Source organism: Symphalangus syndactylus, chromosome 8 (genome assembly GCF_028878055.3).
Source record: "Symphalangus syndactylus isolate Jambi chromosome 8, NHGRI_mSymSyn1-v2.1_pri, whole genome shotgun sequence".
In the NCBI taxonomy this organism is placed as follows: Eukaryota; Metazoa; Chordata; class Mammalia; order Primates; family Hylobatidae; genus Symphalangus; species Symphalangus syndactylus.
In genome coordinates, this window is record NC_072430.2 from 53,992,268 (window position 1) to 54,019,763 (window position 27,496).

The 27,496-nt window shown below is 38.6% G+C and overlaps 1 protein-coding gene across 1 annotated transcript in view; it reads right to left on the reverse strand.

Annotated features, from left to right (window-relative positions):
* RHOJ (ras homolog family member J) overlaps positions 1 to 27,022 on the reverse strand; it is a 91,612-nt gene extending 64,590 nt beyond the window's left edge. Inside the window, exon 1 of the mRNA XM_055289148.2 lies at positions 26,364 to 27,022. Within this exon, the coding sequence (XP_055145123.1) occupies positions 26,364 to 26,541 (178 nt within the window). The 5' untranslated portion in view covers positions 26,542 to 27,022. The remainder of the gene's footprint in view (positions 1 to 26,363) is intronic.
* Positions 27,023 to 27,496: the final 474 nt, after the last annotated feature.

The following is a 27,496-nucleotide window of genomic DNA, read 5'->3' on the forward strand; positions in this document are numbered from 1 at the left end:
GATATACTATCTAAGCAAACAGTGTTGAGCATTTTACTTCTAAAAGGAAACAACTTATTTCCTATTGACTTTTTCTTGACAAGCATTTTGTACACCTTGTATGAAGCAGGCACCGTGCCAGATGCTTAGAGATTTGGTTGCTCTTATGAAACTTCTATTTTAGTGGAAGAGACACCTCAGTAAATAGGCCATTATAATACAGTGTGATAGGTGCTATGACAGGTGAGAAGAAGGAGCTATGAGAGCATGTAGGAAAAGCAGGCAATCCTCACCAAGGGCTCTGGAAGGCTTCTGGAAGAAACTCGGAAGGTAATGCTGCCATGAGGTCCTTCAAAAATTACTTAATTGTGAATGCATAATAACATTCATGAGTTAAACATAAAAATTGTATCATGAGTTAAAACATAAAAAATGTATAAATGCATGCAGTGAATAGTCTAATTCCCACTCATGTTTCTCATTTATCCAGTTTACAACCTCCAGTAGATGACTGGTGTCTTAGTGTTTTGTTTATTCTTCAGATTTTTAAAGTGTGTGTGTATTGCAATTGTGTTTCTATTCTGTTTTAGTCTTTTTTACCACAGATACCAGCACACCATACACATTTTTCTGTAGTTTGACTTTTTTCACATACAACTTTATCATAAGATATTTATAGATCAATTCTTTAAGCGCTTCATTACTCTTAACAATTGCATGGTATTCCATTTTATGAGTGTGTCATCCTTTATTGAATCAGTCCCCTGTTCTTACATAGTTGGCTTATTTCCAATTGTTTGCTATTACAAGCAGTGCTGCCAAGAATGAGCCTGTAAGTCATTCTGCACATGTATGAGAATAGCTGTAAGATAAAACTTCAGAAGGAGGGACTGTTGGGTCAAAAGAGTGTGTGTTTGAAATTCTGATAAATTTGCTCTCCAGTTTACATTTCCACCATCAATCAATGGATGAGTTTTCTTTAAGAAAGATAATCCAACAGTAGAAATACAAAGTTAGTATAAAAGTACACATATATTTTATTTAGAATGAGAAACATATGAAGCCTTGTATCACCTCCGCAACTTATTCTTCCAGTGCCGGGTGCTTGGACAATGCTCATAGGACAATAGAATCTATAGACCTTCACCTCTGTCCTGCAGTCCTAGGGGAGTTGGTAGGTGGGTCACAGGAATATTCTTGGAAGTCGTTCTTATCCCAGGAAGGCTAGCAATAACTTAACTGGGCATAAAAGCAGCAAAACCCTATACCAATGTGACTAAATTCAAATTAATAAATCTATGACCATGTGAGCACATTTTTAGAGCCATTCCAGAAACTTGGAAGGTGCTCCTGCAAATGAGGGGCTCTGAAACGTAATCTTCATTACTTCATGTAAATCTGTCTTTGGTGTTTATTTTTCTACATCCTTGCCAGTCAAGTGTGTTATTAAGCTAGAATCATTGTCAGATCCAGCAGTCTCAAAGTATTTGTTGAATAATTTGTTTTTCTTCTGCGAAAGTCCCCTTTGTATTTTCTATGTTTCGACTTTCTATAAAGTACTGTTTTGGACTGTTGGTACATTTATTTGTCAGTCTCACGCTGTCGTAATTAGAGATTTTATAATCTGTTTTAATGACTCGTAGGTATTTTTCCTTTTTGTGTTCTTTAGCTTTTTCTTGGCTATTCCAGTTTGTTTTGTTTTTCTATATAAACTTTCACTAGACTTTTTATTAAGATTGTGCTAAATATATAAATTACATAGGGAAGAATGGATCTTTGTTATATTCATATGTATTACCATTTGTTCACATTGTTTGCTGTCCTTAAGAAATATTTAAAAAATTTAAAAATAAAGATCATATATTTATTTAAGATAATTAATCCTTTTTGTTGCTATTGTAAGTGGAATAATTTCTTTTATTATATTTTCTAACGGGCTTATGTAGGTATAAAGCCTATTGACTTCTATTTATAAATTTAGTTTTATAAGTCTCTAATTTTAAACATATTTTTATAGTAGCATTGTAGTTGATTTTTCCAGCTATACTATCTGCAGAGTGATAGTTTTCACTCTTCCTTAAGCTTTTTTATACCTATAATACCTCTTATCCAATTACATCATCTTGCATCTCCCATAAAATGTTAAATAATAATGATAATATGGGAACCCATGCCTTATTCCTTAACTTTAGTGGAAATACTTCTACTCTATTAAGCATAATCCTAATTTTTAGATTGATAACTTTTTTATTTAAAATTTTTTTTTTAGTGACAGTGTCTCGTTCCGTTGTCCAGGCTGTAGTACAGTGGTGCAATTGTAGCTCACTGCAGCCTTGACCTCCTGGGCTCAAGTGATACTCCTGCCTCAGCCTCCTGAGTAACTAGGACTACAGGCGCATGCCATTACACCTTGCTAATTAAATTTTTTTTTTTTTCGTAGAGACGAGATCTCATGTTGCCCAGACTGGTCTTGAACTCCTGGCTTCAAGCAATCCTCCTGCCTCGGCCCACCAAGGTGCTGGTATTACAGGTGCAAGCTACCATGGCTGGCCTGAAATGATAAATGTATTGAGAAAATATCTATGTGGTTAAGTTGTCTATTGCTGCATAACATGCCACACCAAAATTTAGTGACTTAAATCAATAATTATTTTATTATCTCTCACATTTCTGTGGGTTGACTGGGTTCAGCTGGGCAGTTCTTCCGCTTCAGAATATATCAGCATGGAATGAAGTTGTCTGAGGGTTTGGCTGAGTTGAAACATCCAAGATAGCTCACTCATATGTGTGGTAATTGGTGTTGACCATTATCTGGTAGCTCAGCTGAAACTGCTCACCACAGTGCATTAGTTCTCATTTTGGTCTTTCTACATGGTTTGGTTTTCACGGAGTTGATAGCTGGATTCTATGTGGAAGGAAGTGTCTGGTATTTAGATGTGTAGATGCCTTGATGTATAGAGGGAGGGACATGTTGTGTATAGAGGGAGGGAAGGAACTGACAGTGGTCAACTTTCAGGCTATCATACCATCATTTCCCTGTTTTGTTGTTTAAATTAAATTTTAATAATTCATTTTTCTAATGCCTTAAAAATCTTCCATGAAGATGATCATATCGTCTTTCTCCTCAGGCCTACTAAAATGATAAATTTTATTAATAGATTTTCTGATGTTGCACCGTCCTTAAATGCTTTGGATAACTCCTGCACCTGGCTGCTGAATTCACAGTATTTTATATATGACTTTTGTATTGATATTTCTACTTCTTAATATTTTATTTTTTTTTCTATTAGCCATATGGTAGTCATATATTGATATTTCTAAAGTGAGATTATTCTGTAGGTTTCTTTAGTTAAATCTTTGTTGGGCTTTGGTATTAGTGTTATACCTATTTCACAAAAGTAATTTGTAACTTTTCCTTCTTTTATGATGCTCTCGAATAGAGATAATAGCTTGCAAATGGTTTGGTAGGATTTTCCTACAAAATCATCAGGTTCTGGTACTTTCATTTGCAGCTTGTCCTACAGAACCCTTGGAGATTGGTACTTTTTTTTGGTTGGGGAGGTTAACCCTTTAACAACTTTCTCTATTTCTTCTCCTGAAATATTTCTTCTGAGATTTTTTGTCTCCTTCCACTTGATCTACCATAGACTGAGAGAAGTGGACGAAAGATTACTTTTACCAATGTGTTCCTATTTCTCTTTTATATTTTCTAGGTTTTACTTTCAGACTATTGATAGTATGTTATATCATGCATTGATAGTTATAAGTTATATTCTAACCATGTTTTGAACTCTTTGGCATTCATTATAAAGTGCCCTCTTCTCTTTTGGTACAGTTTGATCTGAATTTTACTGTGCTTGATAATATGGTCAAGACCTTGCTTCCTTTTATGCATTTATCTTATGGACTTTTACCTATCTTTTAACAAATGTTTTTCTGAATCATTTAGTTTTGAGTATGTCTTCTGTATACAGCATAAAACTGGGTTTTGCTTTGCAATTCATTCAGAAATACTTTTTTTAATAAAGGTTAATTTTGGCCATTTACATTTATTGATATGACAGTTATGATTGGTCTTAACACTTTCATATTATATATTCTATATTTAGAATAAATATTCTAGCATGTGTAGCACTGATATTTATTATTTCCTTACTATGAACAATGATAAAATAAATACATATTTTCTTTCTCTCCTCTTCACTCCTTTTTTGCCATTATCCAATTTTAGTGAATAGTATTATCTTTCTTAGGATTTATCACAAGTATACCTCTATTATTAAACTTGTTAGATTTAAGTGTTCTTTTGATTTCCAAGTTTCTACAGAGAAAGCGATTGGTGTATGTATCCATTTGTCCCCACCCCTTTTTGTTTCTGTTCCAAATTGTTGTTGATGGTATTATTATTATTGTTTGAGACAGGGTCTCACTCTGTTGCCCAAGCTGGAACGCAACGGCAGGATCTCGGCTCACTACAACCTCTGCCTCCTGGTTTCAAGTGATTCTCCTGCCTCAGCCTCCCTGGTAGCTGGAACTACAGGTATCTGCCATTGTGCCTGGCTAATTTTTTTTGTATTTTTAGTAGAGACGAGGTTTTGCCATGTTGGCCAGGCTGGTCTCGAACTCCTGACCTCAAGTGATCCACCCGCCTAGGCCTCTCAAAGTGCTGGGATTACATGGGTGAGCCACCGCACCCAGTCGGTATTATTTTTATACTGGAAAGGCTTATTATACTTACATTTTGTTCTGTCAGTTTAATGCCTACATTTTTTGTGTCTTAGTTCTACTGCTAAATACACTTACTGTTAACTACTAGTGCTGTTACTATACGTTCCCCAGTCTTTGTTGCTTGAAATTTGTCTTATATTAGTTTATTTCCCCAAGAAAGTCTCAGAGACCAATATTCCTAGAGTCCTTGCATATTCAAAACAGTTTATTTATAGCCATTACTTGAAGTATTATTTGCTGAATATAAGAATACTTAGCTCGGCTGGGCGCGGTGGCTCACGCCTGTAATCCCAGTACTTTGGGAGGCCGAGGCGGGTGGATCACCTGAGGCCGGGAGTTCAAGACCAGCCTGGCCAACATGGTGAAACCCTGTGCCTACTGAAAATACAAAAATCAGCTGGACATGGTGGCAGGTGCCTGTAATCCCAGCCACTTGGCAGGTTGAGGTGGGAGAATCGCTTGAACCAGGAGGCAGAGGTTGCAGTGAGCCGAGATTGCACCATTGCACTCCAACTTGGGCAACAAGAATGAAACTCTGTCTTAAAAAAAAAAAAATACTTAGCTCATACTTCCTTTTTTGGGTTATCTTTAGGTATTGCCCCATCATCTTCTAGTATTAGGAATAGGTCTTAACACTATATAATATGCTCCCTTCATCTCATTAAGTGACCAGATCTTTTTGCCTGTCTCTTTAAAGCTAGTATTCTTTAACTTTTCTAGGAGTTGCATTTGCATTGACTGTGCCAGTTTAATTATCCTAGCAAAATTTTTCCAAGGTGTAGATTCATGTCTTTCACTCCAGGATATTTTTTTTTCTTGAGCAATATTCAAATCTGGTTTATGACATTACTATGCTTTTATTCTTTTATTCTTTGGGAACTCCAGTTATACATATGCTGAGTTTCCCTTGTTTATTCTTTTATATATAATTTTATTTATATATTATATCCATATTTTATTATTTTATTTATATATTGTGTTATATATAATTTTCTCTCTAATTCTTTTAAACCATTTATGTTACATCTGGCTTACTTTTCATATCTCTATTCTCATACCCCTTAATGTGTTTTCTACAGGGTCTGTTTCTGTGATGTTTCCAATTTTATCTACATTTCTCTGATGGCTTTATTTTTCCTTCTAATTCTTTCCTGAGTTTTGCTAGCCCACATTCCCCTTTCTCCAGGTGTCTTGCCACCTCTCCTTGATTTCTTGCATTTTTGCCTTGTGTTCTTTCTTAATAGAGGTAATTGTTTCATTATGTTTTTCTCAGTCATAGCAAAATATTTGTTCACAATATTTACCTATCATATGGCATTATTTTTCCTGAGAGCAAGTCTCAGCTGCTAATAAATGTTGCTGATTTTTTCCTCCTTTATTTCTTCTGGCACCTTTAAGTGCAATACTAGTTTCTTTCAAAAATTGATTTTTATATAAAGAGGTGAATTTTTCTGTATAAGCTATTGTGAATGGTCACGAGAAGGGGTCAAAGGGGTATTCCAGGTTGGGCAGTTTTTTTTACATGAAAAGGCTGATACTTTCAATTGTTACAGAGACTATGTCTTCCGAAAAATATGGCTCCATCTGCATTATTCTTCCTGAAGCCCTTAGCTTCTGTGATGTGAACCGGGTCTATTGAAGCCTTCTGATACCTGCAAGATTAATCTCTTTTCTGAACCTCTTTTATATACATGGGTTGTAGTCCTTTTCCCCTCCAGGCCTGTCCCTCGCCTTCAAAAAAAAGTAAATTTTTATGGGACATTTCTAAGACCTGACACCACTGGTCTTTCTTTCTACTTCCCACTGTTGTCTCTTCTGTGAATTCTGTTGTTTTTTCGGCATCCTTTTCAAAATACTTTAGAGTCTGTGTCCTACTTTTACTGACAATACAATTTGCGTTTTTGTTTCCCATTTTTCTTTTGGATAGTTTTCAGGAACAGAAGAGAAGAACACTGGATTTATACAATCATGGTCATATCAGAAGTCTCAATGAGATATTATTTTACAGAAGTAAAAATGAAAACATCAAATGGGTTTTCAGAAACTCTCAGTACACATTTGAGAGTTGAAATTGCTTGAAAAATGAAAGATTTTCAATGTTTATGGGAATAGGGATGAGACTGCTTATAAATGGCTTTCTTTTCCTTTTTCTTTGATGGCACATATAACCCTCTCCTGGAAAGCTGGAGGCAATTCATGTTTCTCCAAGGGAAAATTTTTTTCCCCCATCAACTTCTAACCTTTGTTGTTTAAAAATGTATGAATAAGGCCGGGCATGGTGGCTCGCGCCTGTAATCTCAGCACTGGCAGGCCGAGGTGGACAGATCATGAGGTCAGGAGATCGAGACCATCCTGGCTACCACGGTGAGACCCCGTCTCTACTAAAAATACAGAAAATTGACGGGTGTAGTGGCAGGCGCCTGTAGTCCCAGCTACTCGGGAGGCTGAGGCAGGAGAATGGCGTGAACAGGGAGGCGGAGCTTGCAGTGAGCCAAGATCACGCCACTGCACTCCAGCCTGAGCCACAGAGCGAGACCCCATCTCAAAAAAAAATGTATAAATGATCGTTTATTTAAGTGATAGTTGGATACATCTGAGGAAACTGGCTTTCCTTGAAGATTGACCTCAAACACTTCCAAAATTCAGATGGGGTCAAGGGGCTGGGGGTTAGCTCAGGGCTCCCAAACTGGGAGTGTGGGATAAGAGTGGGCATTAACTTCCAAAGTCAGAATGCTAGGGGAATCCGGAAAGAAACAAACAAAATCTTCCAAATAACTAAATTCTGGATCTATCCTAGTAGGGACTCATTGTGCTTATTAACTATTCTGTATAAAGCAGGCCTGCATTTTTCACTAGACAATACATTGTTTTAACTATAGTATCAACAGTAAACAGTACAATTACAATGATGTCTTTTAGAATAGAGTGTTTTAATATCCAAATGTTCTTATTGGGAGTCTTTCTAAGGTCATACAAATGGATTTACATGCTTGATTAGAAACGATTCTTCTGGTACTGAGGCTGAGGGATGTGGGCTGTGCCGATCCCCCTCCCCCCAACTGCTGCTGAGATAATGCAAACAGCTTGGAGGCATTTAGACCCATAAAAGGAACAAGACCGTGTGCATGAGTTACAGTACATGAAGCAGAGACGTCCAGTTCTGAGCCCTATTTCTGCACTCATGTATTCATATTGCTTATGCATGTGTGAAGGAACAAATAAAGATTAACTACATTCTTAGAGATGCAGTGTTGGGGAAAGAGGATGTCTTTGGTTTTATGATTTTGCTGTGCCTTGTGGCTAATTACACCTTATGTCATTCTGCACTCCTGGCACATTTAATAAATTAAGTGATTTATTACTAATAAGAAACTAACATTTTATAGTGCTTTCCGGCACACAAACACTTTCATGTGCATTATATAATTTGTGATTTCTTGGGAGTGTTTGGCTAGCAAAGGATTAGTTAGTTACCTGGGGACCCCTGGAGCACTGTGTTATCAAGAAGACAGGTTATTTCCTAAATACCTGGTTTCATTGTAAAATTAAATATTGGAGAGAGATTGCGGGCTGTGGTAATAAATTTGCTCAACAAGCTATTTTTAGAGGCTCTCAGGATTGAGTGAAATTGGACTATGAAATGAGACTATAAAAACTTTTAAAGAGCTTTCATGGAAAAAAATTAAAACATGTTGACGTCATCTTTTAACGATGAGGTTGAACCCTAATCTGAAAAAGCAGAGTTTGTGTAGGGGTATTGGAGGACAATACTTGAGGAATATATTAATATATCTCCCTCCTTCTTGTACCACCAAGAGAGATGAAGTCTTTGTATCTCTGTCTTTGCCTTTCTCTGTCTTTTCTTCCAGGGGTGTCCTTGAAATTCAAGGTTGGGATATTCACATTTAAAACAACCTTCCCAGCACTGAACTAATGAGATAGGTATGAAAGTTAGCCTCTATGAATATTTCATAACTTTCCCATGAAACTCTGCAGATAATAATTACCTCCTGGTAAGAGAAACACTGATATAGGGGGATGTGAGAATGGAGTTTTGGGCAATACTCAACTTGTAGATCCTGAGATGATGGGAGAGTAGGGTAATTGTTAAACATGCCATGTGTAAATATAAACTTGGATGAAGAGGAGAGAAAAGTGATCTGTAACACTAAGGAAGAGTCATCTGTCAAGGGTGGGGGTTCAACACAGAGAAGCTGGGTGGGGCCTTGGAGACAGAGGATAATAGGACCTCTTTGCTAGACCAATAGGTCCCACCAGAACCAATAGTCCAGATGGCTGACCACTGCTTCTCAACTCTACCCAGCAGTGTGGATAAAACTTGGAGAAAGTTTCTCCAAGATGGAGCATCTTCACACGCGACTGGCATCTCTGAATTCTGTGAAAAACAAACTCAAGGTCCACTGATTTCCTCATGAGCCCAGACTCTGCTCTGACTCCTTCTTGCCCTTTGTCATTCATCAATGATAGGTGAGTTGAGAGCAGGAGGAGCTGTGTCCTTCCTTCCCTAGCTCCTTTGTGTTCTCCAGAAACACAGAGGTGAGGAGGGCAATAAATAAAATGCTTTTTAAAAAGTTGCATTCTTATGGGCAAGGACTTCATGTCTAAAACACCAAAAGAAAGCAATGGCAACAAAAGCCAAAATTGACAAATGGGATCTAATTAAACTAAAGAGCTTCTGCACAGCAAAAGAAAATACCATCAGAGTGAACAGGCAACCTACAGAATGAGAGAAAATTTTTGCAATCTACTCATCTGGCAAAGGGCTAATATCCAGAATCTACAACGAACTCAAACAAATTTACAAGAAAAAAACAACTCCATCAAAAAGTAGGCGAAGGATATGAACAGACACTTCTCAAAAGAAGACATTTACACAGCCAACAGACACATGAAAAAATGCTCATCATCACTGGCCATCAGAGAAATGCAAATCAAAATCACAATGAGATACCATCTCACACCAGTTAGAATGGCGATCATTTAAAAGTCAGGAAACAACAGGTGCTGGAGAGGATGTGGAGAAATAGGAACACTTTTACACTGTTGGTGGGACTGTAAACTAGTTCAACCATTGTGGAAGTCAGTGTGGTGATTCCTCAGGGATCTAGAACTAGAAACACCATTTGACCCAGCCATCCCATTACTGGGTATATACCCAAAGACACATGCACACGTATGTTTATTGCGGCACTATTCACAATAGCAAAGACTTGGAACCAACACAAATGTCCATCAATGATAGACTAGATTAAGAAAATGTGGCACATATACACCATGAAATACTATGCAGCCATAAAAAAGGATGAGTTCATGTCCTTTGTAGGGACATGGATGAAGCTGGAAACCATCATTCTCAGCAAACTATCGCAAGGACAAAAAACCAAACACCACATGTTCTCACTGATAGGTGGGAATTGAACAATGAGAACACTTGGACACAGGAAGGGGAACATCACACACTGGGGCCTGTTGTGGGGTGGGGGGAGGGGGGAGGGATAGCATTAGGAGATATACCTAATGTAAATGACAAGTTAATGGGTGCAGCACCCCATCATGGCACATGTATACATGTGTAACAAACCTGCACATTGTGCACATGTACCCTAGAACTTAAAGTATTAAAAAAAAAATGGCATTCTTCTGCCTTTGTTCTCTTGACATTCAGATCCACCACAACACTAGGCTGCGCCCATTATGTAGTGAATCCACTCACACCGAAATCTTCTCAGAGCCTCTGAAGGGGGATGCCACGACTACTTTGGAAATTGCATGACAATGTCATATTCAAACTGTCTAGTTTAAATTTCTCATTTTGGAGTTTAAAATGAACTCCTTGGGCACATCCATGGGAGATGCGTAACACAGTTCTCATCACTGGGGATTCCGTTTTGTTTCTGACACTGGAAAAAGTGCTGTATCCTTTCATATATAATGCTGATTTTATTTCTAATGTCAGAGAATGCTATCACCATTCTCCAGTGCTAGAAATAGAATCAGCATTTATTACCAAGTACCTACTCTAAGCTCATGTGTGACAGGAAGAAAGAGGCTTGCCTTGTTAGAAGGAAGAGCCTGGCAGAGGGATTAGGAGCATATATATATATATATATATATTTTGAGACAGAGTCTCACTCTTTTGCCCAAGCTCAGTTCAGTGGCTCGATCATGGCTCATTGCAGCCTCGATCTCCTGGGCTCAAGCGATCCTCCCACCTCAGCCTCCTACGTAGCTAGGACCACAACCATGCACCACCACATCCGGCTCATTTAAAATTTTTTTTGTAGAGACAGGATTTCCTCATGTTGCCCAGGCTGGTCTCGAACTCCTGGACTCACGCAATCTCCCTGCCTTGGACTCCCAAAGTGCTGGGATTACAGGTGAGAGCCACTGTGCCCAGCCCGAGCAGCTGTTTTAGAGGGTATCTCTGTAGCTGAGAGACAATAGAGGCGAAGTAGGAAAGTTTGTGGGGTCTTATTGCCTCAAGAGACCAAACACAGTATAGATATTTAGAAATAGAACAGAGTGTCAGATGCTTTAGTAAAAAATTCTGTTTTGCTTTTTGAATTTCTGTATCATTAGCCATTGAAGGATAGTGTATATGAGGGAGGAAGGAGTTAGGGAAGTCAAGTTAAAAGTGCAGTCTTTGGTATTCCAGGCAACACTTAGATCTTTTCTAAGGATATCCAGCTCCCTTAAGTTAGGTGCCTACTCTGATGTAACGGAACAGGATTCCAGGCAGAGCTTTCTTTCGAAAGCACATCTCCTGGCCAATGAGATGGAGCTGCCCAGCCAGGATTTCTGGGCACTGGGTAGTTCCTCGGCTTGTCTTCCTCCCTAGATTACATGGAATCTTCTTGTTTCTGAGACCTGAATTTTGTTTGGTTGGTTGGTTTTTGTTTTTTTTTTTTCTATTTAATGTAACCAACTAGATTTTTTTTTTTAACTTTTAAGTTCAGGGGTACATGTGCAGGTTTGTTACATAGGTAAATTTGTGTCATGGGAGTTTATTGTACAGATTTTTTTTTTATCACCCAGTTATTAAGAGACTTGATATTATAATGAGAAAAGAGCAGAAGTTTGGGGAGTAATAGAAGAGGATCACTGTCTGCACCAAAGAGAGGATACTAATGAATCCTAGCAGAACAAATAATGGGGATTAAAAAAACCTTGTCCTTGAAGAATCACAGAGAAAAATATTACTTAATTTTATCTTTCTGTAGATTTGATAGACATTGCTTGGAGATAGACTTGCATTATTTCTTCAGAATCTCTGATTAATTCACCAAAGAAGAAATATGCAGTCCTTCTTCATTCCCCTTGCATCGCAGCATAATTTCCATAACTGAATTTCTATGATTCTCATATATACCATTAGAATATTTTAAGTATTTTTATTCCTTGATAAAAGATGAAATTTAAATAGTACTACCATGAAATATGGCTTATCAGGAGCTGCTCGTTAAGTTAATGTACTGCTGCCTTTCTCTTAGAGAGATGTGTGTTCCCCTTCATGTAGAAATTCACCAGACAGAGATACTACAGAAGGGGAGGAAAAGAGAACTTTTTTTTTTTTTTTTTTTTTTTTTTTTTTTTTTTTTTGAGATGCGGTCTTGCTCTGTCGCCAGGCTGGAGTGCAGTGGCGCGACCTTGGCTCACTGCAACCTCCGCCTCCTGGGTTCAAGTGATTCTCGTGCCTCAGCCTCCCAAGTAGCTGGGACTACAGGCATGTGCCAGCACACACAGCTAAGTTTTGTATTTTTAGTAGAGACAGGGTTTCACCATGTTGACCAGGATGGTCTTGATCTCCTGACCTTGTGATCCTTCCGCCTCGGCCTCCCAAAGTGCTGGGATTACAGGTGTGAGCCACCATGCCCAGCCAGAAAAGACAGCTCTTAATGCACATACCAAAGAAAGTTTAGAAACCTTTAAAAAAGAAGTAGAAGAAGGCAAAAAGCCTAAATAAGAAAAAACAATTTTTCTTGATTAGTAGATTCCTGATTTTAACAACCATGAAATGAAAAAAAAAGTGCATTAAATCCTCTGAAGTTACCATTATCAGATACTTTGTTTAAAGGTGCTGGTCCCCATTTTCAAAGAAGTGGAAAAATGCTAACATTTTTTTACTGAACAAATGGATCCTTCTGTGGGCTGACCCTTTTCACCCTCAAAATGCTCTGAGTGGTGCTCTTTTCTGGGCTCTGAGTTAATTGCAGGGTTTATGGGAATAACTAGATACTGGCTGTAAAAGTGGAGCTAAGTGTCTGCCAATAAAATATAATTCTCTTCCTCATTTCACAGGGAACAGGCTTCTAAATTGCTCAAGAGATGGTGAAAGATAGGAAAGCTGAGGCAGTAAGGACATCACAAAGGAAAACTATGGTAAATTTACTAGCTCCTTGTGACATTGAAGCTATATATCTATTTATCTATATCCCAACCGTCTTCTACTCTTCCTCTCCTACCATAAGTGCAACACTCGGACATCAGTTAGAGTCTTGGAAATTACTTGAGGAACCACATATAACAACTTTTATGATGACACAAATCCATTTCTTCTGCTTTGTATATGCTATACTTAAGGTTAGTTGATGAAATAGTAGGCTCCAAGATAACTTGTGGTCAATTGTAGTTGTCTCAGGGATTGTTTACAGCTTACAGCCTAAGATTTCTTTCTGTGTCCAGAAAATCTGATGAGTTCTAGATTACCCTGGTATAGAGTATCTTTTGTGAAACTGGAATTGGATCTGTAGCAGTTGGTGAGGTTGCTAAATAGGATGTTTGGCTGATGTGCACTAACCTTAAGAAGCTTTTAATGTGTTAACTGGTAGGAAATGAATGAAGCAAAAGAATAACTCAAGATGAAGTGTAATGTACTGCATACTAAATCTTAGTAAAACTAGACCGTCTATTAAAATGATACCATATACATTACTATAAAACACAGTGATCTATGTAATCACAAGGACGAAAATGCCTCCTATGATACCAAAAACTGTTGAGCCAAGATTAAGTATGCTCTTCAAGTGCCATGACATACCTATATTTCCCAAACTTGCCTGGTCATAAGAAGAGCTTACTTGTTAAAAATGCAGATTTTTGGGTCCATAAAAGGGCTTCTAAACCAGACCCATTTAAAGACAGAGCTATGAATATGAATTTCATAAGCTTCATAGGCATTTCTAATTAGGTGCCATGTGGTCCCTTGAACTTATATGAAGATCCCACAATGATACTAATTCTTAGATCTAAAGAGATCCTGTCTTTTGAAAGCCTTAACATGATATTATAATGTAGATAAACCTGGGATAATTGAATGGAGATTTATTAAAATGCCAGAAGAGAAATGTAGTACTCTCATTGGTGACTTCGGTTGTCTACATTTAATTAGGTTGACCTAAATTAGCTTGCATACGTAGGGGAAAAAAGAAAAAGAGGTAATCTAAAAGACTATTTAGAGTTTACATCCTGTTTGGACTGCACCTAACCATGTTGACAAGATACCTATTCCTGCCAAAAAGTGCAAGAGTGACTGTGTGCTTGCTGTAGATTGGAAATGCAAGTTGTTTGTGATTGACTTGCAGTGAATACATGAAAAGCTGTCCATTAAAAAAGGGGAAAAGAATAGGTCAAGTAGCTATGGGGGAGTGAGAAGGATCTGGGTGTATCATCTGAGGATGACAGAGATGAGAATTTTCTAGGTCCTGAAATACATGAAGAGTAATTATTCTGAGGATAATAATGAGGTGTTCTTCATCTTTGCTCAGCTTGAGGGAAAGAAAATGGCTCTGACCAGCCTGACAGATTTAGTTTATCCAAAAGAAAGAACATGATATGGAGACTTATTAAGAGGCTAAATGAATGAAATGAATAGAGTAGAATCTCTACAGCAAAGTTTATGCCTAATATTGACACTTAAGATGTAGCATCAACTCTTTGTCTCTTTTGAAAAGTTTGGTTAAAAGTGTGTTTACTATGGAAAACTCTTAAAGCTCTTATTTAGCAGCTTGAACTATTGCAAATGTCATATGAAATTCATTTTAGTTTAGAAAAAAGAGCATTTAGTGCTTCCAGTGCAAGCTAATTCAATATGAGCAGAGAGGAAGACTCCTGAGGAGAGAGAGCATAGCCTTGTTTTCCTCCTAATAATTCTTACTTTGACAAGTATAAAGTGCCCCATTATGAATGAATGTGAACACAGTCATTGCATCTCTTGCAAGCATACCAGTTGAAAATTGGTGTACTTTCTAAGAGATGAACAGTTAGATTTTATGAACATTCTTCACAATTCTTAGGAGGTTTGTACCTGGCATATATTAAGGAGACTACTTGCTTATTATTTTTCCTCTTAATTAATCTCATTATTTGAAAAAATGTATGCAGCACATACTTCAAGTAATTAAGTTTTTCCCTTTGCCTCTAAGATATAGCATCAGAATATAACAGAGGTAGAACAGAAATCCTCAATATAATTAGGAAAACAACTTTATGCCTAGCTAAATCACTCAGAACTCATAGGCTTAAAATTTGACTGGAAGCAAAACCTTTTGGTGTTTTCTTTTCCAGAGAAAACAATTTGTTTACAAGTTTTAAATAAGGTGAATATAATCTATTTTAATGTATGCTTATGGTGCTTGCAATATATCCTTTCAGCATGTGAGAGGATAAAATAATTTCAACATAGAAAATTATCCTGAGTGTCCACATAAGATGCTAACTTCAGTGTAGTGCACTGGTTAAGACTGAGACTCTTGGATGTCATTCATTCATTCATTCATTCATTCAACAAACAGTTCTGGGTGGCTATATTATATTGTAGGCTCATTCCCGGGTATGGAGGACATAAAAGTAAACAAGACAGAAAGGGCCCTGCCTTCAGGAATTGTATATTCTAGGGGGAGACAAGCCATGGAAAATTAAATAAACAAAGAAAATTATAACGACAGAGGAGATAAATAGGTTTTGAAAGGTGGACCAACTTAATCAGAGTGGGCCCCCTTTGCGGAGCTGATAGTTTTGAATCCCAATTCTGCTATTTCTTTGCTGAGTGACGTTGGACATGTCACTTCTCTGAGCTTCGGTTTTCTTATCTGTGGAATGAGGATACTTACTACCTAGAGATAACGTGAAGCTCAAGCAAGATAACAAAGGCAACACAGGGCTGGACATACAGTAAATACTCAGCTACTTAATGTTAGATAATTAAGTAACTTGCTGCAAAAAGATCAAGAATCATTCTGTTCATTGTGGTGCATTCTGCTCAGGCCATGCAGAGTGTTGTTTCTCTCTTGTTGGCAATCTGGATCCAGTTGATTTATCAGTTTGTATTAAAACAGCTGGAGAGACTAAAGGAAGGCTTGGTCCCCGTTTAGTAAGAGTGATTGTAAACTGGCTGTCCAGATAAGGGTGGCTGAGTTCCGGTTACAAAATATCTGCCTCTCCCCACATTTATGCATCTCTCTTTCAGGAAGACCTAAGTAGAGGTCTTTTTGGACTCAGAGAACTTGTACTGTAAGAGGTTTTCTGTTTTTGTTTTCTTTCCTTTTCCCCAAATGTTAGGTCAAAGCATGAAGAAGGACAGAAGGATTTGCAGAGAGGAAACAGATGTTTACTGTTCATTTCATAATCACAAGGCTGGATGAATGTGGAAAAACAAATCATAGCTTCCAAAACACAACTGCATCAAAACCACCCCAAAGATCCCAGGCTCTTTCCTGTTTTTTAAAGACTCCTTTGCTTCTTCCTATGAGGGCAGGTGCTCTCTAAATTCCCTCAGTGACCCCTCTGAAGGTCTTACAGTCATGTTGATTATTTATTTCACTGGCAGAGTGATTCACACATATGTAGCTTTGCAGATTATGCCCAAGCTCAAGGCTTTTCCCCCAGCAGCTGGTACTTGTCTACCCATGGCTGCCCTTGGGTAGTAAGGTTAGTCTCCTTACTGCTATGCATCAGAATTCCCACTTGCCTCTAGTCTGACTCCCTGAGGCTTCTCCTCCCACCCTGCACCAGCCCTCTCCCAGTACTTTCTGTTCTTAGCCTTCTGTATTCTCCTTCTTCCAGGAGCTCTCTATGTCCCCACCACAGGTACAGATCTTTTTTGAGAGCACCCTGGTTCCTCACTTAGGAATTTGCTAGCTGTTTCCAAGAGGCACTAAAGGCCTTTTCTGTTTGACGCAATCTGCTGGAAACTCCCAAGTCAAGAAATTTTACATGCATATCTGTTTTTAAATTGCTTTTTACTGATGGATGGTTGACTATAGAATTGCTCCTTTTGGCTTGATTCATAGGCACCATTACAGCATAAAGAAGGGTTTTCTGAACCTACTAAGTCACATTAGCTGAAAATATATACATTTGTGATATCTAAATGGGTTTGAACTCTAAAACAGCAGTGTCACAAGTTCTACTTAATTAGAAATGTCTACGAAGCTTATTGACGTTCATATTCACAGCTCTGTCTCTAAATGGGTCTGGTGTAGAAGCCCTTATATGGACCAAAGAATCTGCATTTTTAACAAGTAAGCTTTTCTTATGACAAGAAGAAAAGCTTATATTTCCCAGGCAAGTTTGGGAAATATAGGTACGTCATATGTAGTGGAATAAATAGGGAGTTAAATATGGTGCTAAGGCAGTTGATATGTTTATCTGTGCGTATTGTATTTGGTATAAGCAATTTCAACTTAATGACTGTGGTGAAGATGACTAAGTGTCTATTAAAGTCTGTTTGTCCCTTCTTTGGGCACATAGCTGGCCTTTCTTGTGATAATGTGTGGCCTACAGTTTAAGTTCTCTCCAGTGAAATGTGAACAGAAGTGATGCATGCCACCTGTCAGCCTGGCCCATACCACCACTCCCTACCCTTACTCCTCCATAGTCTTTCATCTTCTAATGTCTAGATACAGAGCACCACAAAGCCCTAGATGATGGTAGGGTAACAAGATGGAAAAAAGTAGATCCCTGAATGACAACATGGAACAGAACTATCTCACCAACCTGAAGACCTGCCAAGGTCTCTTACCTGACCAAAAGCAGGATTCTACCCAGCAATCCTATTACTGGGTATATATCCAAAAGAAAATAAATCATTATGCCAAAAAGACACATGAACTTACATGTTCATTGCAGTATTATTCACAATGGCAAAGACATGGAATCAACATAGGTGCCCATCAATGGTGGATTGGATAAAGAAAATGTGGTACATATACAATACGGAATCCTATGTAGCCATAAAAAAGAATGAAATCATGTCTTTTGCAGCAACATGGATGCAGCTGGAGGCCATTATCCTAAGCAAAGTAACATAGAAACAGAAAACCAAATACTACATTAGTGCTCACTTATAAGTGGGAGGTAAACACTGGGTACACATGGACAGGAGGATGGCAGCAATAGATACTGGGGACCACTAGTTGGGAAGGGAAGGAAGAGGGCGAGGGTCAGAAAACTAACTATTGGGTATTGTACTCACCACCTGGGTGACAAGATCATTCATATCCTAAATGTCAGCATCATGCAATATACCCAGCTAACAAACCTGCACATGTACCCTCTAAATCTAAAATACATGTTGTAATTATGTAAGAAAATAGGATTGTAATAGTTTGAACCCTTATATATTTTGGCCTATTTGTTACACATCTTAGCTTACCTAGTAGTATGGTGCCATCATTACAAAAACCTGAAAATACATGTGCTGTTGGCTTAGCTGTTAGGTGGCAGATGGTGACAAAACAGAGCAGGTTGGAAAGATGATCTGTGTTATACTGTGGCAAAACATTTTGTAAAACTATTGTCTGTGAAACCTGGAAGGTAAAGCTACTTCCCACTGAGTCCATAGTACTCTATGAAGAGACCGGAAAATGACAGAATGTTTGTATGTATTAATTGTTATTTTACGTATTTAGCAAGGTGTTATAAGAAAGGGAAGAGATGAATTGGTTGTTTTTAAAGCTGAGATTGATAGAACACAGATTTTCATGGGTTCAAAGAATTAGAAAATGATTGTTTCTGGATTCCATTAATAGATGACACTATCAGGATTGTCATCAGAATTCTATTATTGCAATGTATCTCCCATTCTTCCCTTTCTGAAAGGGAGTTTGAATGTTTTGATTATCCCATTCCTGTTCCACCATTGCACGGGGCAAATGGTGTATATGGGTAGATAATTTGTCTTTTATTGGATCACAAGGAGTTACATTTAGATCAAATGAACAGAATCATGCATCACTTAACAGATGCTGGTCTTTGACACAGTTGCAGTGCCAGAATGCAACTCTAGGTGGTCCTTCTGGGGAAAAGAGTGAGTTTTTTTTACATGTGGGAAAAAATGTGGAAGGATATTTGGTGGCCACAGAGTCTGATACAGGCAGAGATTGCTAGCTTCCATCAAAATCCATTCTTCCCTCTTTTGGGCACATAGAGGGGCTTTCCCCCCAGCCTCCTTTACAGTGAGGCGTGGCCTTGTGACTAAATAAACTCCTATGCAGTGTGATTGAAAACGAAGTTTGTCACTTCCAGGCCTAGCCCGTAAAACTTTCCATTCAAGTTTCTCCACGCTCTTTCTCATTAGGCTGTGTGGATGCAGATAACTGAAATCCTAGGGGATGTCAGAGTTACCAGATGTGAGAAGCCTGAGACCTTAAATGACCACATAGAAGAATGCAGCCCTACTGACTTGAATACCTGCTCAGGAGCATCACATAAGCAAGGAATACCTTGCCATTGAGTTAATCCCTTACATGTTTGGGTTTACTTGTTACTAGCAGGTCCTAACTAACAGTGGCTCTTTTATTGTTATTAGCTATATACTGCTTATATTGTTTACTATTCCATGGCCTCCACTTACCCCATTACAAGCAATTTAGCCTTGAGGGAAATAGAGTAGTATCTTTGTGCCAGGAATTGTTCATCAGGAAAGTTGAGAAAATGATAGCATCTTATGATAAAGAAGGGTTGGCTATTTGGTACAAGGTACAAAAATACAGTTAGATGGAATAAAATCTAGTATTCAGTAGAACAACGGAGTGACTATAGTTAACAATAATTTATTGTATATTTCAAAATAACTAGAAGAGTAGATTTAGAATGTTCCCAACACAAAGTAATGATAGATGTTTGAGGTTATGGATATACCAGTTACCCAGATTTAATCATTACCCATTATATGCCTATGTCAAAACATCATGTATACTCTATAAGTAAATAAGAACAACCATTAATGTATCCATAATTTTTTTTTAGAGATGAAGTCTTGCTCTGTTGCCCTGGTCATAGTGCAGTTGCATGATCATGGCTCCTTATAACTTTAAACTTCTAGGCTCAAGGGATCCTTGTGCATTGGCTTCCCAAAGCACTGGGATTACAGATATGAGAGACTCTCAGGTGTCTTCAGAAAGAGCAAAAGAGAAACTTCTGAATAAATTTTCCCAAATGAGCAGAACTATGTCACAACCTTTTATAAACCTGGGACTTTATTTTTATTCACTATTTATTATAATTATGTTATTTTTTTCCCCTGTGGGTTGGACCTGCTTCCCACCCCCTGCTCTGGCCATTAAGGTTATGACTGTCTACTTCGGGCTGATCACCATTTAACTAAGTGGAAAAAGTTAGAACTGACCTTCAGCTTTCTGTAAAAACAACTTCCTTTTACATCTCAATCAGCTGATAGAATAACTGGATTTCTCTTCTTTCCATGAATTGTGTTAATTTCCTGCATAGGCAGCCTGGGTTTGCAAATAGTGGCTTCATGTGGTTTTCCAAATTTGATGGCTTTCAACAAAGAAGCTCTAGGAGGGTGGGTGATAGAAGAAAGATTCACAGACAAAATAATACAGAGGATGGTGGAAATGGTGAACATCATAAAGAGGTTTCAGCTGGAATGAGCTTATTTTACACACCTATGTACCCTGACATATAAACCATGTACTCAATCTAACTCAACATACAATCTAAATTCAAAATGGAGCTCTTATCCTTAGGCTATATGTCAAGTGAAACATTAATCGGTAAGAATATTTTACCAGTGAGGGGTCTGCTACAAAACTCAAAACTAAAGATAGGATGGGGGAAGAAATGCAATTCTTCCATGGTAAGCTGTGAAAGCTCTAAAGATTGTTAGGACACATTGATTCATCCCTGGAAGGGAATAAGGAGCAGAGCCCAGGGTTGTTTCTTAGGCACACTTGTAATAAACAAGAGTGACTTTTCCCACCTTCATCCTACAGCTCCTACCCTTTAGACCTAGCCGTCAGCCAAACTTAGGGTTACTCTGAAATATGCTCTGTATATTAGAACCAGAGGAGTTTGAGTGAGGCACCCAAAATGTATGTCAGCTTTTGAATATAATGTAAATGAAGGAATCCCAAGTGATATTTACACATTATATAGTTAAGCTATTCAGTAGATGTGACACTGGCCACTTAGGTCAAGAAAATTCAGTGCTGGCGGGGTGTGGTGGCTCACACCTGTAATCCCAGCACTTTGGGAGGCTGAGGTGGGCAGATCACGAGGTCAAGAGATCAAGACCATCCTGGCCAACACGGTGAAACCCCGTCTCTACTAAAAATAGAAAAAAATTAGCTGGGCGTGGTGGCACATGCCTATAGTCCCAGCTACTTGGGAGGCTAAGGCAGGAGAATAGCTTGAACCTGGGAGGCAGAGGTTACAGTGAGCTGACTGCACGCCAGCCTGGCGACAGAGTGAGACTCCGTCTCACAAAAAAAAAAAAAAAAGAAAAAAAAGAAAATTCAATGCTATTTACAATTACAGTGGGCATAAAATGATTATTTAAAATTAGAATAAAATAGTTCAGAAATGTAATAAATGTAATAAACATTTTTGTATGTTCATTCCTAAAGAGATATCTATTGGACAAGCAATTTGTTCATTTATTCATCAAAGTTTTAATGGACCAGAAACTATCTAAGTGTTGGAAGGACTAAGATTGCGAAGACATAGTAATTCATTTATTCAGTTGAGAATAATCTGAGTTGAGAGACTGTTGAGAGTCTGTAACATGTGGGACTTTGTTTTTTGAAGCTGGAGATAGCAAATACATATATAATATCAGGTAGTATTAACTATTATAATGAAAGATGTGGCAAGATAGGTTAAAGAGAGAGTGTGTGTGTGGTGTGTGTGTGTGAAGCACACATGCATTAAATAATGTGGTCAATTGAAGCTATGGGGGATCTAGCTGAATAGTATGAGACTGGGGAAAAAGCAAGTACAAACTCTTCAAGGGAAGGAGTTGGGTGTGCTTGAGGAATAGCAAGATGGTGAGTGTGGCTACAGCAAAAACACTGACGAGGAGAGTGTTAAGAGATGAGATTGGAGAGATAACAGGGACTGAGTCATGGAGTGCATCATATACAACATAATATAGGGTTGGGTCTGAGTGTTAAGGGAAGTGATTGGAGAAGTTGGGGTTTTGGACAGTCCCTCTGCCAGCTATGCGGAGAATTGATGATAGGGGGCAAGACTGGAAGTAGGGAATTGGGAATTGATTATAGTAGTTTGGATGAGAGATGATGGTGGCTTGGACAAGAGTGAAGGCAACGAAGATGGTGATGAGTGATCAGGTTTGGGATGCATTTTGAATGTTGAGCTGATTGGTAGGAGGAAGGGATGATAACTAATGGTTTGAATGGAAAGGGAGGGGAATGTTGTCAAAGGAAGAAAGGAGTCAATACCAAAGTTTTTGTTTGCAGAAACTGGGTGGAAAGAGTGGTCATGTACTTACATGGGGAAGCCTAGGGGAAGAGTAGACTGGGGAAGTTAAAAAATTCAGTTTGGACAAGTTAGGAATGAGATGCCTATTAGATATTCAAATAGTTGGCTATATGAATCTGAGTCTCAGAGGGTTTTGATGGTGTAGCTACAAGTTTTGGCGTTATCAGGATATGAATGATGTTTAAAGTTACAAAACTAGATACAATCAAGCATACCCTAAGTGTAAATAAAGAAGGACCCAGGGACTGAACACTGAGGTTTCAGTGTTTCCCAACATTTGGTGGTTGGGAAGAGAGAGGGGAGGTGGCATTGGAGATGGAGAAAGATTTGCTGTTGAGTGGAAACAAAACCAGGAGAATGTGGCATCCCAGAAACCAGGCCAAGAAAATGTTTTAGGAAGGAGGGTAATGAACCATAAAAAAAGCTTCCAAGAGATCAAGAGGAGGACTAGAATTGACTATTGGATTTCACAGGACGTGAAAGACACAGCTCCTTTCCCTTAAGGGGTTTCCAGCACAGCAGAGATGGGAAAATAAGGAAGCATATAAATTGTTATACGATAGTGGAAGATCCTAGAGATGTAAACAAATTTGTGAAACTGGATTGGAGATGGAACAGGGAATCATTCTTGGGGAGTCAAGGAAAGCTACACGGAGCAGATGTGCTTTTGGATTTTGGTAGGTAGGAGGTAGGGATACATCAGAATTTATAGAACTTTAAAAATTGTTTTTTGTAGCTGGTTGTTGATTTTTCCTGCAAAAATAAACTCATTCAAAACAATTTTGCATAGTTTTTACTCATGCAAAACTGATATTTCCCCTCCCAATTTAATATCCCATTACTGTTACCTCATATAGACATATTTGTTAATTATCAATAAACATGGTAACTATTTTATGAAGAAAATACATACACTCCATCCTACCTTACTCTTCTAAAGGATACTCTTGTAATTACATTTTTCCTTCATGTAGTCTTTATCTTTTAATTACATTTTCATTCCTTTTCCTGGCTGTATGGAAGTATCGAGACTGTATTCTTAATAGCTACCATGTACCTAACTCTTACCACACATGAGGCACTGTTCTAAGAACTTTACATATGTTAATCACTTTGTTCTCACACACAATTCTAATACGTTAATTGTCCCTGTTTCTCATTTGTGATAACTGAGGCACAGAGAGGTTAAGTAAATTGCTCAAGGCCACAGAGTAAATGACAGAGCCAGTATTAGAACCGGGCTATCTGACTTCAGAGATCACCATCTTGCACAGTAGGTTGTATTTCCATCCTTATTATTTTATCTCTACTTTTCTGGGTTGGGCAGTTATTAGTAAAAAGTCTTCAATGGATAGGCTCTCTATGACTTAAACTATAGCTTCTAAAGTCTCAGCACTCAACTGCAGGTTGTCATTTTAAAGTAGGCCAGTAGGACCCAGGAACTAGATACTGGATCCAAATGGAGAAGAGGGCATTTAGTTCTTTTACAATTGATTGTAGATTCTCATGTTACTGCCTAAGGATTTATGTTCAACCAGATCATATATCAGGAGAGTGCTGGTAAAAGGAACTCAAGTCTTTGTGGTGGAGAAGAGCCCCCTGCTTATAGAAATGACCACTTCTGGTTGGGCGCGGTGGCTCACGCCTGTAATCCCAGCACATTAGGAGCCTGAGGCAGGCGGAACACGAGGTAAGGAGTTCAAGACCAGCCTGGCCAGCATGGTGAAACCCTGTCTCTACTAAAAATACAAAAATTAGCCAGGCATGGAGGCATGTGCCTGTAGTCCCAGCTACTCAGGAGGCTGAGGCAGGAGAATCGCTTGAACCCAGGAGGTGGAAGTTGCAGTGAGCTGAGATCATGCCACTGCACTCCAGCCTGGGCGACAGAGCAAGACTCTGTCTCAAGAAAAAAAAAAAAGAAAAAAAGAGAAATGACCACTTCATTACAGTCCTAGATATGTGGCTCATGTTTCCATTCTCTTTTTAACCTTACTGAAACCACATGAGATGATTATATACTTAAAGAGGTACAAAGTGTACATCAAAGTAACCATGTTTAGGAATGCTTACTATGTGCAAAGTATTGCTCTGAGTATAGTGGCTGTGATTTCTTGGGAGCTAAAATAATAGACTAGCCAAAATCTTTAAGATGCTTTAATGCTCAACAATAGTAAGTGTGTACATAACTAAAATATAAAATTGTTGGAGCCTAGTGGAATCTAGCTGTGGTTCAGCCTTTGTTTGATTTCTAGTGTAGATTTTTTATAGGCTGACTTGATTCTCTTTTTTCCTGGATACCATAGTGTAACTCGCTCCCTGAATACATGGGGATTTGGATACATAATTTTCATAGGCATTTGAAGCCCCTCCCTTTAGATTTTCAGTTCCACCTTTGATTTAAAAGTTTTTGAAATAAAGTAGCCACTTTCCCTTTCTTGGCAGAAAGAAGGTGTAGAATAAATAACTTTTGCTAAGATGCTTTCAGGAGAAGAATCTGAGGAACTTTCTCAAGGCGCAGACCCTCAAATTTTATAATTAGTTTTTTTCTCAAGATGAAAGTCAACCTGTTCTTCTCTTTATTCTGTTCTCATTAAAATGTTCTTCTCTGGGCATAGTTATTATATTTTCAGAAAGGCTTAAGTGAGCCAGCATTAAAATTTGCTCTTAATTTCTACAAATATAGAAAAACCTGCTGGGAAATGGATACTGTATTCACTGCGGTTCTCTCCCTGTGTGCCGTGTAACATTTTTGTACATCATGTAAGTGTAGGGGGAAGCAGTGACTTAGGTGATGGCTTAGTTCTGGAAAAGAAGCTACTTTCTATAGAAGGAGGATTTCAAATGGCCACATTGCCAAGCAGACACTCATGCTGGTTTCCTGTGGGCCATTTCCCCTTCGTTGAACCTGACCCAAAGCCAAAATGAAGGAGGAGAAATTTTCCATTCACGAGGTCTCAGATCTCTGATAAAGATCACTGTGATAAAAAGTTATAAAATGTAGGCTACTATAAGCTTGAAGAATTTCATCAACTTGCTTTTGATAAACTTAATAAAATTTGTTTTGGAAATTAAGAAAAAAAGTAAGAATCAAAATGGAAAAATTTAGATAATGCTATCACCGAGACAAGTACACCTACAAATGTTAGCACACTCAAAAAATAAAAGGTCCCCTGCAAGTTGTGACTACAATGTCTTAACTGCCATGCTTTAAAATATTTTATGTGCATTTTGTCCTTTCAGGACATACTTTAAAATGATTCAGATTTTATTTGTATTTTTACTTTTAAAAACATGTTAAACATTTTTCTTTTAAGATACAGATTGCTTAAAGGATATTTAAAACCTTTTAAAAACTCTCCCCCAATCTATGACCCCAGGAAAACAAAACTATAGTATTATAGCACCAATTGTTATAGAAAAAACGAGTGTTTTATTAATCTTAGCATTTTCATTTATAAATGGCATGAGGTGAATACGCAAAGAGCGGCAAGAACAATCCTTTCACCATTTGTGTGTCTAGTGGTGATTCTTTTTTTTTGGCAGAAAAGAATTGTGATGCAATTCCACTGCATTTAAAAATGTTCACAGTAAAATTTTAATGAATGTTGAGGCAAATGTTGAGTAAAAGCTCTGGCCCCCAAATCTAGAGGGCACGTCAGAGTATTTTCCTGGCGTTACCCATTCGCTTTAAGGGGGAAAAGTGTTACCATACAAATTGATGCACAAATTGTTCTACCAACAGTCAAGTCCTGGGTTGTACGCTACGCTAAGCTCCCTGGTTACTGCCAGGCCCGCACCCGATACTGACATTAGAAATGAGCCGGGCCCCTCTGAACTTAAGGTATCGCCCCCTGCATCGTTTGTCTGGATGCAGAGAGTTTCCCACTTTTTCTTACCTGCATAGTGGTCAAACACAGTGGGCACGTATTCCTCTGGGAAGGCGTCGTTGGCATAGCTCATCAGCAGGCAGGTTTTCCCCACAGCACCGTCCCCCACTACCACACACTTCAACATCTTCTTCTCGTCGTTGCCCCTGCAGCCGCAGCTGCTGTCAGTTCCCTCTTTGCAGTTCATTCTTGCGGCTCCAGCTGCTGGGGACTCCTGCTGCTATTGCTTCTCCTGCTTCTTCCAAAGCACATGAAGCGGCGGAAAGCCAGTGCCAGGCTTGAGTTTACTCTGTCTGACTTTGGGTACCTTGGATCATACAGACATGTCCGAGGCTGGGATATGCCCTGTTGCTTACCATGCTGGTAAAGAAAGGTAACACACACTTGAGGGAGTTATGAAAAGGGTCTGCCCCTTTCCGCTCTCAGTGTGACTTAAGAAACCCTCATTTTCACAGAATTCGAGGGGCTTCCTAACAGCCTAGAAATTTCAGCAGCCTGAGGGTTTTACTCTGCTCTCCCCGTCTTTAGCCTGGCAAAAGACACAGTGGAATTTTGCTAAATCTTTCTCATTTTCCAAGTCACATCTAACATGGAGGAAAGCTGGGCTTTTTAATGGAGTTTTTTCCCCTTGCTTCCTCCAGCTTGCCGAGTGTCAGGAAATCATGGGTTTCCTGCTGCATTCCATATTAGGATCAGTGGGCTGAGGAAGTCTGCAACAATGGGAGCTCTGTGTGTGTGTGTGTGTACTTCTGGGGAACGATGCCAGGACATGGAGTGGGAAAACACTAGGGGTCCCACTGCAGACTCAAGCTGTCAGACTTCCTGTTTCTTCCCCTGCTTGTGAGGCTGTTCGCTTGTGGCTGGCTGGGAAGAAGCTGAATAGCGGATGGAAACCGGGGATTAACTGCCTGCCACAGAAACAGGGGGAATGGTTAGAGTGAGCAGAGAGAACCACACCAGCAGTCCTAGGATAACATATGACATCACTCTTCACTGAGTCACTAGTTAAAAGCTCTGCAAACTAAAAACGAGCAGTTCTTTACTTACTTAAATGAGAAACTTTAAGCGATTCTTCCCAGAAATAAAGAAGAAAACCTTCTAGAGTCACATCATTTCAAAGAGAAAAAGTTTTGTAAGTTGTA